The sequence below is a fragment of the Giraffa tippelskirchi genome, chromosome 2 (genome assembly GCF_054371585.1).
Source record: "Giraffa tippelskirchi isolate mGirTip1 chromosome 2, T2T-mGirTip1v1.2.pri, whole genome shotgun sequence".
In the NCBI taxonomy this organism is placed as follows: Eukaryota; Metazoa; Chordata; class Mammalia; order Artiodactyla; family Giraffidae; genus Giraffa; species Giraffa tippelskirchi.
In genome coordinates this window covers 25,942,593-25,956,376 of record NC_137276.1, presented here as the reverse complement: position 1 = coordinate 25,956,376, position 13,784 = coordinate 25,942,593, and the positions used below count along the sequence as shown (strand labels likewise).

The following is a 13,784-nucleotide window of genomic DNA, read 5'->3' as shown; positions in this document are numbered from 1 at the left end:
TTTCTCTAATAATGAGTGATGTTGAGCATCTTTTCATGTGTTTGTTAGCCATCTGTATGTCTTCTTTGGAGAAATGTCTGTTTAGTTCTTTGGCCCATTTTTTGATTGGGTCGTTTATTTTTCGGGAATTCAGCTGCAGAAGTTGCTTGTATATTTTTGAGATTAATTGTTTGTCTGTTGCTTCATTTGCTATTATTTTCTCCCATTCTGAAGGCTGTCTTTTCACCTTGTTTATAGTTTCCTTTGTTGTGCAAAAGCTTTTAATTTTAATTAGGTCCCATTTGTTTATTTTTGCTTTTATTTCCAATATTCTGGGAGGTGGGTCATGGAGGATCCTGCTGTGATTTATGTCGGAGAGTGTTTTGCCTATGTTTTCCTCTAGGAGTTTTATTGTTTCTGGTCTTACGTTTAGATCTTTAATCCATTTTGAGTTTATTTTTGTGTACGGTGTTAGGAAGTGTTCTAGTTTCATTCTTTTACAAGTGGTTGACCAGTTTTCCCAGCACCACTTGTTAAAGAGATTGTCTTTTCTCCATTGTATATTCTTGCCTCCTTTGTCGAAGATAAGGTGTCCATATGTGCGTGGGTTTATCTCTGGGCTTTCTATTTTGTTCCATTGATCTATATTTCTATCTTTGTGCCAATACCATACTGTCTTGATGACTGTGGCTTTGTAGTAGAGCCTGAAGTCAGGCAGGTTGATTCCTCCAGTTCCATTCTTCTTCCTCAAGATTGCTTTGGCTATTCGAGGTTTCTTATATTTCCATACAAATTGTGAGATGATTTGTTCTAGTTCTGTGAAAAATACCATTGGTAGCTTGATAGGGATTGCATTGAATCTGTAGATTGCTTTGGGTAGAATACTCATTTTCACTATATTAATTCTTCCAATCCATGAACACGGTATATTTCTCCATCTGCTTGTGTCCTCTTTGATTTCTTTCATCAGTGTTTTATAGTTTTCTATATATAAGTCTTTTGTTTCTTTAGGTAGATATATTCCTAAGTATTTTATTCTTTTTGATGCAATGGTGAATGGTATTGTTTCCTTAATTTCTCTTTCTGTTTTCTCATTATTGGAGTATAGGAATGCAAGGGATTTCTGTGTGTTAATTTTATATCCTGCAACTTTACTATATTCATCGATCAACTCTAGTAATTTTCTAGTAGAGTCTTTAGGGTTTTCTATGTAGAGGATCATGTCATCTGCAAACAGTGAGAGTTTTACTTCTTCTTTTCCTATCTGTATTCCTTTTATTTCTTTTTCAGCTCTGATTGCTGTGGCCAAAACTTCCAAAACTATGTTGAATAGTAGTGGTGAAAGTGGGCATCCTTGCCTTGTTCCTGACTTTAGGGGAAATGCTTTCAATTTTTCACCATTGAGGATAATGTTTGCTGTGGGTTTGTCATATATAGCTTTTATTATGTTGAGATATGTTCCTTCTATTCCTGCTTTCTGGAGGGTTTTAATCATAAATGGATGCTGAATTTTGTCAAAGGCTTTTTCTGCATCTATTGAGATAACCATATGGTTTTTTTCTTTCAATTTGTTAATGTGGTGTATTACATTGATTGATTTGCGGATGTTAAAAAAACCTTGCATTCCTGGGATAAAGCCCACTTGGTCATGATGTATGATCTTTTTAATATGATGTTGGATTCTGTTTGCTAGAATTTTATTAAGGATTTTTGCATCTATGTTCATCAGTGATATTGGCCTGTAGTTTTCCTTTTTTGTGACATCTTTGTCTGGTTTTGGAATTAGGGTGATGGTGGCCTCATAGAATGAGTTTGGAAGTTTACCATCTTCTGCAATTTTCTGGAAGAGTTTGAGTAGGATAGGTGTTAGCTCTTCTCTAAATTTTTGGTAGAATTCCGCTGTGAAGCCGTCTGGTCCTGGGCTTTTGTTTGCTGGAAGATTTCTGATTACAGTTTCGATTTCCGTGCTTGTGATGGGTCTGTTAAGATCTTCTATTTCTTCCTGGTTCAGTTTTGGAAAGTTATACTTTTCTAAGAATTTGTCCATTTCTTCCAAGTTGTCCATTTTATTGGCATATAGCTGTTGGTAGTAGTCTCTTATGATCCTTTGTATTTCTGTGGAGTCTGTTGTGATCTCTCCATTTTCATTTCTAATTTTGTTGATCTGATTCTTCTCCCTTTGTTTCTTGATGAGTCTGGCTAATGGCTTATCAATTTTGTTTATCTTCTCGAAAAACCAGCTTTTAGTTTTGTTGATTTTTGCTATGGTCTCTTTTGTTTCTTTTGCATTTATTTCTGCCCTAATTTTTAAGATTTCTTTCCTTCTACTGACCCTGGGGTTTTTCATTTCTTCCTTCTCTAGTTGCTTTAGGTGTAGAGTTAGTTGATTTATTTGATTTTTTTCTTGTTTCTTGAGGTACGCCTGTATTGCTATGAACCTTCCCCTTAGTATTGCTTTTACAGTGTCCCATAGGTTTTGGGTTGTTGTGTTTTCATTTTCATTCGTTTCTATGCATAATTTTATTTCTTTTTTGATTTCTTCTGTGATTTGTTGGTTATTCAGAAGCATGTTGTTTAGCCTCCATATGTTGGAACTTTTAATAGTTTTTTTCCTGTAATTGAGGTCTAATCTTACTGCATTGTGGTCAGAGAAGATGGCTGGGATGATTTCAATTTTTTTGAATTTACCAAGGCTAGATTTATGGCCCAGGATGTGATCTATCCTGGAGAAAGTTCCATGTGCACTTGAGAAAAAGGTAAAATTGATTGTTTTGGGGTGGAAACTCCTGTAAATATCAATTAAATCTAATTTGTCTATTGTATCATTTAAAGTTTGTGTTTCCTTGTTAATTTTCTGTTTAGTTGATCTATCCATATGCGTGAGTGGAGTATTAAAGTCTCCCACTATTATTGTGTTATTGTTAATTTCCCCTTTCATACTTGTTAGTATTTGCCTTATATATTGTGGTGCTCCTATGTTGGGTGCATATATATTTATGATTGTTACGTCTTCTTCTTGAATTGATCCTTTGATCTTTATGTAGTGTCCTTCTTTGTCCCTTTTCACGTCCTTTATTTTAAAGTCTATTTTATCTGAAATGAGTATTGCGACTCCTGCTTTCTTTTGGTCTCCGTTTGCATGGAATATGTTTTTCCATCCTTTCACTTTCAGCCTGTGTGTGTCCCTAGTTTTGAGGTGGGTCTCTTGTAGACAGCATATATAGGGGTCTTGGTTTTGTATCCATTCAGCAACCCTTTGTCTTTTGGTTGGGGCATTCAACCCATTTACATTTAAGGTAATTATTGATAAGTATGATCCCGTTGCCATTTACTTTGTTGTTTTGAGTTCGTGTTGAAACATCCTTTCTGTGTTTCCTGTTTAGAGAAGATCCTTTAGCATTTGTTGGAGAGCTGGTTTGGTGGTGCTGAATTCCCTCAGCTCTTGCTTGTCTGTAAAGCTTTTGAATTCTTCATATCTGAATGAGATCCTTGCTGGGTACAGTAATCTGGGTTGTAGATTATTCTCTTTCATTACTTTAAGTATGTCCTGCCATTCCCTTCTAGCCTGAAGGGTTTCTATTGAAAGATCAGCTGTTATCCTTATGGGGATCCCCTTGTGTGTTATTTGTTGTTTTTCCCTTGCTGCTTTTAATATTTGTTCTTTGTGTTTGATCTTTGTTAATTTGATTAATATGTGTCTTGGGGTGTTTCGCCTTGGGTTTATCCTGTTTGGAACTCTCTGGGTTTCTTGGACTTCTGTGACTATTTCTTTCCTCAATTTAGGGAAATTCTCAACTATTATCTCCTCGAGTATTTTTTCATGGCCTTTCCTTTTATCTTCTTCTTCTGGGACTCCTATGATTCGAATGTTGGGGCGTTTCATATTGTCCCAGAGGTCCCTGAGGTTTTCCTCATTTCTTTTGATTCTTTTTTCTTTTTTCCTCTCTGCTTCGTTTATTTCCATCATTCTATCTTCTACCTCACTTATCCTATCTTCTGCCTCCGTTATTCTACTGTTGGTTCCCTCCAGAGTGTCTTTTATCTCCTTTATTTCATTATTCATTCTATATTGATTCCTTTTTATTTCTTCTAAGTCCTTGATAAACATTTCTTGCATCTTCTCAATCTTTGTCTCCAGGCTATTTATCTGTAACTCCATTTTGCTTTCAAGATTTTGGATCATTTTTATTATCCTTATTCTAAATTCTTTTTCAGATAGAGTCCCTATCTCCTCCTCTTTTGTTTGGCTTTGTGGGCATTTCTCATTTTCCTTTACTTGCTGAGTATTTCTCTGCCTTTTCATCTTGTTTAGATTGCTGTGTTAGGCGTGGCCCTTCTGTATTCTGGTAGTATGAAGTTCCTCTTTGTTTATCTGTTTTCTTGATGGTTCATCTATCTGTGTTGATTTGTCCCATTTGGGAATGCGTACTTTTGTTTTAAGGTGAAAGTTTGATAATGTTGAGTGGCCAACATATATGAAGTTCAAAAAGCTCAAATAAAAAAAGAAAATATGATAGAAAGACAGTATTGGGATTTGAGAGAGCCCATTAGATAGCCCTGCTCTTCCTTGCCTTAGTTTTGAATTGGTTGAAAAATAAGGCTAAAGAGGAAGACACGTGGAGACTATGGTATCTCCTTTATTACAGATAAATTGGATCTTGGAGAATGGAGGGGCACAACCACAACAAGTGAGGTTCCTTATGTGGCCCCTCGCTCCCAGTAATGGGCAGTGCTGCTCAGAGGCAGGGTCCCCTCTCCAGGGGCTGAGCCCTAGAAAGCTTAGAACAGGGAGTAGCCTGTTCTAGGCTGAGAGAGGTGGGGCTTTTCTTCCAAATCCTCCAATCAGATGAGCCACTGGGGTACTCCAGGGTTGAAAGGAGGGTGGGGCTAAGGGTGGCCAGGAGAACAGACCCTAAAGGAGATGGAAGAAACCTCAGGAAAAGGGAAGAAGCATTCACCTAACCAGATGGAAGACGACTCCAAGCCTTGGGTCTCCTTTGGGAATTAATTTGATATTTGTGTTTAGTGCCTATAAATATGTTAGCAGATGGGTTAATTAACTTGCTTTTGCTCTGTTTAAACTTTCAGATTCTTGGCTATCAGAACACCGTCTTCTTTGGCGGAGATTGTATATCCATGATTGATTACCTCTTTTGGCCCTGGTTTGAGCGGCTGGATGTATATGGAATAGCCGAGTAAGACATTAAGCTGTATGGTCATGGATTCCTAGGGTCACACTGGGTAGCAGTGCTTCAAATGATCTTTGTGCCATCTGTCCTCCTCTCCTCTGGACATGTTTCACATGAATGTGGGATGTAGTTTTAAACTATGTGCTTCCTTGTTCAAAATGTACCTGTGCTGTTATGCCACTAACTGTGGACACACCCTTTATCCATGTTTCTGCTGCTAAGACTGCATCCAAAAGCCTCCCTAGTGTTTCAGAGCCTGCTGGCTGTCCTCACTACCCATCTGGCATAGCCGGTGGTGAATGCAGAAGCAGGTGGATGGTCTCAATCACAGGGTTTTGGTGGCTTGTCTGTAGCTCCCTCGGTGGCCCTCCACCTGGTCCTGCCGTGTCACCTGGTGGACCCCACATCCCTTATGGGGCACCTTAGTTACCGGAGGAATCTTTCCCCAGATAGACATACCCTTAAACAACAAATGATTTTTAAAGTAATATATGCTTGATGTTAGATAAAGAAAATGGCCAGCCATATACCACATGAGTGTAGGGATGCTTAAAGTAGAAGAAATTGCCCTGTAGACTCGGGGAGACCACACAGGGGCCCCGGACAGACATGTGCTTTGTTCCCACGACACTCACAGGAGAACTTGAACTTGTGCTGGCTCTGCTCTCACACCAGCCAGTCACATGGTGGGTGCCGGACCCTTCTGGTGTTGGGGAATGCAGTCCTGCCGAGGGGGAACTGCATGTGGACTTTTATAATGCACATGCTTGAGTTTACCCAGGATTCATCTTATGAGCTCCTCACTTAGGGCAGGTCAGATGTCACAGACTTGGATATTTTAAACCATGTCAGAACATAAACCTCACCAAAACCTGTCTCCTCTGGGGAGAGATCTTGAACCACACATTAGGAACCCTCTCCTCCTGGATTTTCCATTAACAAGTTTACCGTCTGTGCAAGTCACTGCAGATCTGAGACCTACATATCCTGATCAGCCCCTGAAAGGACCCAGTCAGTTCCATTATTTCAAGGTTTCATGATTGTTTTACTCATTTCTTTAAAAATGTGTTTTTGAAAACTTTTTTTTTCAATCCCTCAAAAGTAAAATATGAGAATGACTGAAGAATGTATCTTTTTGTTGGTAAACAGTGAAAAACAGATACCTTATTTCCCCAGAGCGCTCAGTCCACAAGTATTTTAACTGCAGGGTTAAAAACAACTTTGGTGATTCTAAAGACACACAGCCATTTCAAGAATCAGATTTTCCTCCAGTAAGTGACTGTGCTCAGTTGATGGGAAGGTAACTAAGATAGCTCTGTTGCCCCAATAAACCCATCTCTTGTAGCTTGTAGTCTAAAATGGGACTCCCCCTTCACCTTCAGACCGGCTAACGCTTCTCTCCTGTTCTGCAGCTGTGTGAACCACACCCCTGCACTCCGGCTCTGGATTGCAGCCATGAAGCAGGATCCCACAGTCTGTTCTCTTCTCACAGATAAGAACACCTTCCTGGGCTTCTTGAATCTCTATTTTCAGAACAACCCCAATGCCTTTGACTATGGGCTAAGTTGCTGAGCCTTGCAGTCCACCCCTTCACCACCCAGACTTCCCAAGCCTGTCGTGATTCTGCACTTCTTTTGGTGGGGCAGTCAGTCGCTCTTCATTTTCTTTGAGGTTCCAAATAAACGAGACAGAATCATTTCTGATAATCATTTTATGACTCCTCTAGCCCATAGCGCCTAGAGATTCTCTAGAAATCTCAGTGTTATTGTTCAGAGATGTTTAGGGAGACCGTGTGCCTCCCAGCTCGATGACGTTTGCCCCAGTTTGACCTCCAGGTTATTGATGCTGATGCTGATGCTGAGGTTCAAGGCCGCTGCCCCATCACTGATGCTGTCGCTACAGATTGGTACCCTATATATCTTCCTGGTGAGAGAGATGAGAAGGAAGAAAGCACTTCAAGTCCACATACTCTCCATTTGGCAGATGAGAACTGCAGTCCTTGTCGGCGTGCGTGAGTCGCGCTCTCGTTCCAACTTTTTGGCTGTGGGCCTGGGAGACATGGAGGTCTTGTGACGGAAAGAATTCCAAAGCAGGAAATGAAACACCCAGTATCACCCTGGACTAACGACGTCAGAATATCACCGGTGCGCTCGGTGCTCAGAGTGGCTCACAAAATGTTCTAGAGTTGACATCCTGCCTTAAAAAATTACACATGCCCTAAACCCGGTCACAGGCAAAGGTCGTTCTGTTGGATTTGCGTCACAGATGCTTTCAATTCACCCCAACACATGCCCCTGATTGCCTATTGTGTACCAAGCCTGGGCCACGTGAGTGATAAAGATGACAAAGACACCAGAGCTCTTGATCTCTTCACTTATCCTGGTTGAGATTTTAAACCTAGAGCTTTGGAGCAACTTGCCTTGTAATGGGAAGGTTTCTCTTTTTAAAAAAGGTTGTTTAAACTGCAGTATAGTTGATTTACAATGTTGTGTTCATTTCAGGTATTAGAGTTTTCATTTTTCCCAAATATATGACCAGGAATGGGATTGCAGGATCATATGGTAACTCTATTTTTAGTTTTTAAAGGAATTTTCATTTGTTCTCCAGAGCGGCCACGCCAATATATTGGAATGCTTCCGTTGGCCAGGAATGGCACCTCGGCAGGCTCTGTCCAGCTGTGCCCTCCTCCAAAGATGATAAGGAGCCCCAGAGAATGGCCAGGTGTGACGACAGGTGCCTTAGGAGTGGGACATGCCTGGCGAACACCATTTTATCTCAGGGTCTCAAGATCAGCCTGTGATCATTTGCTTTGTTCACGTGGGATCTTTTCCCAGCCTCTAGCCACGCTGAGACCAGGCAGTGGCAGGAGTGATGTGGAGCGATGTTCAGACTTGTCAGTGCCCACAAAGGAGCTGTCTGCTATTCTTGCCTCTGACTTAGCCCAAACTGGCCCATTACTCCCCATGTCTCATCCTGACCTGGCCATCTGCTGCCGCTGGGTGGATTTTGACTCATGTAAATAGTTACCAGTGTGACTCCATGCCAGCTGGACAGAGCGAGCTGGCTCGGGGAGGTAGCCAATCTGCCAGAGCAGGCGCCACGTGACCGGGCAGTCTGCTGTGCCATCTGCTCAGGATGGGGTGCTCTGTTGCCATGGTGCCCGAGCCAACGCAGAGAGAGGTCTGCGAGTCACATTTCCTTGGGATACTTGCTCGGCTTCCGTGGCTCTCCTGGGACTCAGGGACTGATCATCTCTGCAGGTGTAAATCCTGTGTGCTGGCCAGCATTTGGCACGGGACTGAGACTGGGCCTGTCGCTGGATGGCTAAAACCAAAGATATTCTCTTCTGAGGCTCCATGTGCTAATTTAGAAAGCTTGGAGAACCAGGAAATAAAGGATGGAGGAGAGTGCTCATAGGGAAGTGTGCAGGCTGGGCCTTCCACGACTTCCTTCTCATTCCTTTATGTCATCTGTCTGAGCCACAGAGGGATCTGGATTATCGACCTCTGGATGAAACTAGGCACATTTAGCCTGGAGAAAATAAACAATTAAATAAGGCTCCATGAGGAATTTCAAAATAACCACTTCTTTTATTGGTGGGGTAGGGGAGGTAGAAATAATACATCAGGGTTAAAAATATTTCAGTGAAAGAGAAACAGGAGGTTGTGCATCATCCCATGTCCCAGAGAGAACCACTTTTGACAATTGGAGAATATCTTATAAAAGCATGTTGAACTATGGATTTAAGGTGAAATCTGTCCTCTATGTCCAGCAAATTAGAAAAAAATAGCTTAAACCACCACATTGAAAGAGCCTCATTGTCCTAGATGATGTTAACATCAGAGCTGACGATCAGAGGAGTCATGTGGACTTCTTTCCTTCCTGGTTCTGGACAGAAGCCCATCTGGGCTGAGTCCAGTTACATCCTGACACAGTGTTGTGGGGAGTGGTCAGGATAGTTGGCAGTGGTTATGGTGGGTGGGGGGTGGGGATGGTGAGTAAGGGTTACATGAGATTCCTTCTAGCTCTAAATCTCTCTGATGGCGGACAGCAAGCAGAGTGGCTGGGTTAGAGTGGATGAAATCTAAACGGTCAAGTCCAAGGTGGAGCATCTTCACTGTTACAGGGACTCCCCTCAGTTACCTCCATGTTCCTCCACGTTGGATCTTTGGTGGTCGGGCTGGGGGTGGGGTGTTTCTCTCCCTTAAGTTCTCACCTCGTGTACCGCCTGGTCCACATCTCCTCTGTCGGAGTCAATGGTCTTCTTGATGGAAGGGGACATCACCGCTGTGCCTTAGGCTCCTCTGTCATTTACGTCAGCTTGGTTCTGTTTGTCATCAAAAGTTATACAAACAGTCAACCATCCAGCCCGAGGGGCTTCTCACTGATTAGCCTTCAGCCCCTTCCTCCCCTCACACACACAATGAACACTGGGCCCACCCAGGAGCCCCCTCCTCACCCCACCCCCCATTTCCCTTTTGTTCACGTCTGTGAGTCCCTGGAAGGCTGAGCATCTGGTCTTTACTAACGTTTTGCTTGCCTCTGCCTTGTCAGACCTCTAGAGCCTTTGCAAATGCTGCTTCCTCCATTCTCTAATCTTCCTCAGAGCAGCCTCCTGGTGCTTTTCTGCAACTAGATTTTCTCTTGAAATGTTCAGATAAGAATTCTTCTTTGGGCAAAGAGGTGGTATACCATACAGGATAAGAAGAGGCCTGTGTGGTCAGATGAATGTGTTCAAATTCTCACTCTGCCACTCATTAAATTCCATGGGTAAGTTGCTTCAGCTCTCTGAGCCTTAGTTTCTTATCTGTAACACGGGACCACTAAGGACATGTTCCATAGGGCTATTGAAGAATGATGGGATTGTCCATGTCAGGACTTAGCATCTGCCAGGGAAATGCTCAGTGAATGGACAACAACCCTATTACCATGGTGAGCGAGCCTTCTGCGGATGATCAGACATGAACTCTGCCATTCATTCTCCCAATACTTCGCCAAACAGGATTGCACACAGCTTGATCCATGGTTTAGAGTTGTTTTCGGGTGGCTTTGCGGCTTCCCTCATAGCTCAGTTGGTAAAGAATCTGCCTGTAATGCAGGAGACCCCAGTTTGATTCTTGGGTCAGGAAGATCAACTGGAGAAGGGATACGCTACCCACTCAAGTATTCTTGGGCTTCCCTTGTGGCTCAGCTGGTAAAGAATCCACCTGCAATGCGGGAGACCTGGATTCAATCCCTGGGTTGGGGAGATCCCCTGGAGAAGGGAAAGGCTACCCACTCCAGTATTCTGGCCTGGAGAATTCCATGGACTATACAGTCCATAGGGTCGAAAAGAGACACGACTGAGTGACTTTCACTTTCACTTGGGTGTGTAGGTTTAATCTCAAATGCTCCCTTCCCCCATTCCCATTCAGTGCATCCAAAGCCTAGTTTTAATATGGTGAATCTTGGAATCTTGCCATGTTGCTGATGATGGTAAAATAAATACTCTTTCCCATGTTATGGAGTACTCAGAATCCAGCTTCTCTGCCCTCTTGGAGCATGTTACCACCTTACACGGGTTAAAGTGTTAGGGCTTTGCAAGGACTGCCCAGCTACCAGGCAGCTTGGATGTTGCATGAAACACAAAAGCACCTGGGACTGTGCTGTTAATGGAAAGGGTGATTATTATCGTGTGCTCCAGACAACAACTGTGGGCTACTCTGCCCTGTCATTTCCTCCCAAGGATCCACCACAACCAAGAATGCCTTTGCAGACAGCAAGAGTCCCCAGCCCCCTTGGTCAGTAGCAGACAGCCTTCTCAGAAGGCGTGGTTGGAGAGCAGCAGTCAGCTCCCTGGCTGGGATCCAGTGGGAAAGAGCCATCCACAGGCTCATCCGTCGGCGACACAGGACAAGCAACGGAGGCAGGCTCTGTGCTGGTGAGGCTGAGTGTGGCACCCTTCCCCCAGCAGCACAGGACAGGGGGGCTGGGAAGCAAGGAGGGTGGATGTCTGCTAGCAGGGGCACGCGTGCTAAGTCACTTGGTTGTGTACAACTCTTTTGTGACCCCATGGACTGTAGCCTGCAAGGCTCCCCCGTCCATGGGGTTCTCCAGGTAAGAATACTGGAGTGCATTGCCATGTCCTCCTCAAGGGGATCTTCCGAACCTGGGGATCGAACCCATGTTTCCTGAATCTCTTGCATTGGCAGGTGAATTCTTTACCACTAGTCCCACCGGGAAGCCCCCAGATTTTGCTAAATCTGGGTTTATACTTCCAAAGCTGTGGAATATTTCATTTACACTTCAGGGGTTTAGGAAAACCTCTCAAAGTATGTGTGTGTGTGTTTCTGGGTATTTCTGTCAAAGGAGGAAAGTACCAGGATGAATACTGAGGAAACTTATAAATGATCAGAGCAGGAGATAGTTTAAAAATTCTATCCCAAATAAGTATTGGCCATTCATGTGCTAAATAGAAAGGCCCCCTTGGGGTCTTTATCTGGGACACTGTCCTGGTAATCTGCTGGCAGCAGGGGGTGGGGTACACACAGTCTTCCCAGGGGCAGGGACAGGGGTACTACTGAGCCTGAAGCCAGGGGAAGAATTAGCTGAGGCTCTGCGGAGGAAGCGCTGGAGGAAGCTCTCATCTAAGCCTGGCTTTCGGTGTGTGGAGGAGGGAACTCAGGGCAGAGTCAGACAACAGAAAATCTTCCATTTCCTGAGTGGTTGCCTGCCATATGTCAGGCACTTTACGAATCCTAGTGATACCTCACAGCCTTTGAGGTAACTGCTAATTACCCTCATTTTACAGATGGGTAAACTGAGGCTTCGAGATGAAGTAACATGTTCAGATGTCACATGGCCAATAATGGGCGAAGTCCAGGTTTGAATGCAGGAAGTCGACTCCAGAGGCCATGCTCTTAACCTCTGCACTCCTCTGCTCCCCCTTCACCCATACCCACTTGCCTCCTGCCTTCCTCTGACTTCTCCTTCTGCTTAGCTCTCTAGACTGGGAGCTCTCTCAAGGTAGGAATAGTGTCTCACTTAAAATTTGACTTCCTAGCAGCTGGCACAGTGCCCAGCATATAGTAGTGATAGCCGCTCAGCGCTTTGTAAAAGGGCAGATGACGTGATTGGATGGATGATGGAATGAAGGGGTGTATGGATGACACAGAAACCTGCAACCGCCTCCAGGGGCTGCTTCCAGGCAGCTGTCAGAGCCGATTCCCCCCTTTGCTGTCCAGAAGAGCCCCTGATCTTCCGAGAAACAGGGATGCTCTGCCTGGTCCCCTCTCTCTGGCTCTCCTGTTTCTATGCAACTGCTGGTCTAAGCTCTGGTTGTTCGGCAAAGGGATCAAGAAAGCAGAGGAGGCAGAGAAGCCAAGGAAAGTGCCCCAGACACTATGGTCAAGTGCAATCTCTGAGCATGCGCCTGGCCTGAAGGTAGATGCGAAGCAAACAGGTCCTGCAGGTCCCACACTGTGTGCTAAGGGAAACCAGGGAAGACAGACTCACATGGGGAGAGGGGGTACTTAGGGACAGCCTCATCATCCGTGGGGGAAACACCAAGTAGGAATTTGGCTATAAGGAGCCCTCTTAAGGGCAAGGGTAATAACCGCTACTGTTTTTGTTGTTTATTACTCATCAAGCCCCAAACTAAGTGCTTCCCATGTGCCCTGTTGACTCAGTCTTCTCAATGACTCCACGAGATGGGCAGCATTATTCCCAATTTACAGAAGAAATGGAGGCAAAACCATTGCTCATAGAAATTAGTTGACTTGCTGAGCAGGACGTGGCACTGCTGGGACTTGACCACAGAGCCCAAGCTCTTAGCCCCTGTGTACTGTCTGAAATCTCAGTCTCATTGGTCCTTGCATGGCTTTGTCACAGAAATCTGGGCCCCCCAAGGGCAGAACCTCACAATGGCCCTCCAGTCTGAGCAGGCACATGGAAAGGGGGCAGGGGGACCTCCCTTCCTGTCTCTCTCTGGTTCGTTGAACACTCAGCTAAGCAATCTTACTGCTTGAGGTCTTGTTCTGTCCTGGAGGGGTGTGGCTTCAGTAGCTTCCCTGCCTGAAGGATTACAAAATACCATGAGGTGGAGACAGATGTGTGGAGAGAGCTTCTCGGGGAATCCTTCTTGTGGGAGCTGTGTTGTCAAGGGGAATGAACGCCACCCACCTCTCTGGCCTTGAATCTGGCTCCACTAAAGGTTTTGCTGTCGCCCCTGCTGGCCCTGATTCTGTGGGTACCAGGAATCGGGGGCATGTATCGGTTAATTCCTTGTCTCTGACAAGGAGATCTTGGAGCTGAGGTTCAACTCCTGGGGGCTGATTCAGCACTAGCCATGCCTTTTGGGAGAGATCCAAGACCATTTTCAGCCTTTGGAGGGCCAACCAGTGTCCCAAGAGACCTTTGGTCTAACACAGCTCAGTCCTCTCCAGTAATAGGTGAGAAACAAGGCTTGGGGGCTGTGTGAGTCATCTCCGGGAAGACAGGCCCAAGGGAAGCTTGTAAGAAGTGGCAGGAAGTGGGTCTCTGCTTTCTATTTCTGTTTCAAATAAACTGACCCTAAGAGAAACCTTCGGAGAAGGCAATGGCACCCCACTCCAGTACTCTTGCCTGGAAAATCCCATG

General features: G+C 44.5%; 1 protein-coding gene across 5 annotated transcripts in view; it reads left to right on the top strand.

Annotated features, from left to right (window-relative positions):
• Positions 1-6,864, top strand: part of GSTO2 (glutathione S-transferase omega 2) — a 28,124-nt gene extending 21,260 nt beyond the window's left edge. For all 5 annotated transcript variants that reach the window (XM_081543268.1, XM_081543276.1, XM_081543285.1 and 2 more), the window contains 2 exons: positions 5,068-5,174; positions 6,581-6,864. In XM_081543268.1, coding sequence (XP_081399394.1) covers positions 5,068-5,174; positions 6,581-6,740 — 267 coding nt within the window. In that variant the 3' untranslated portion in view covers positions 6,741-6,864. The remainder of the gene's footprint in view (positions 1-5,067; positions 5,175-6,580) is intronic.
• The last annotated feature ends 6,920 nt before the right edge of the window (positions 6,865-13,784 follow it).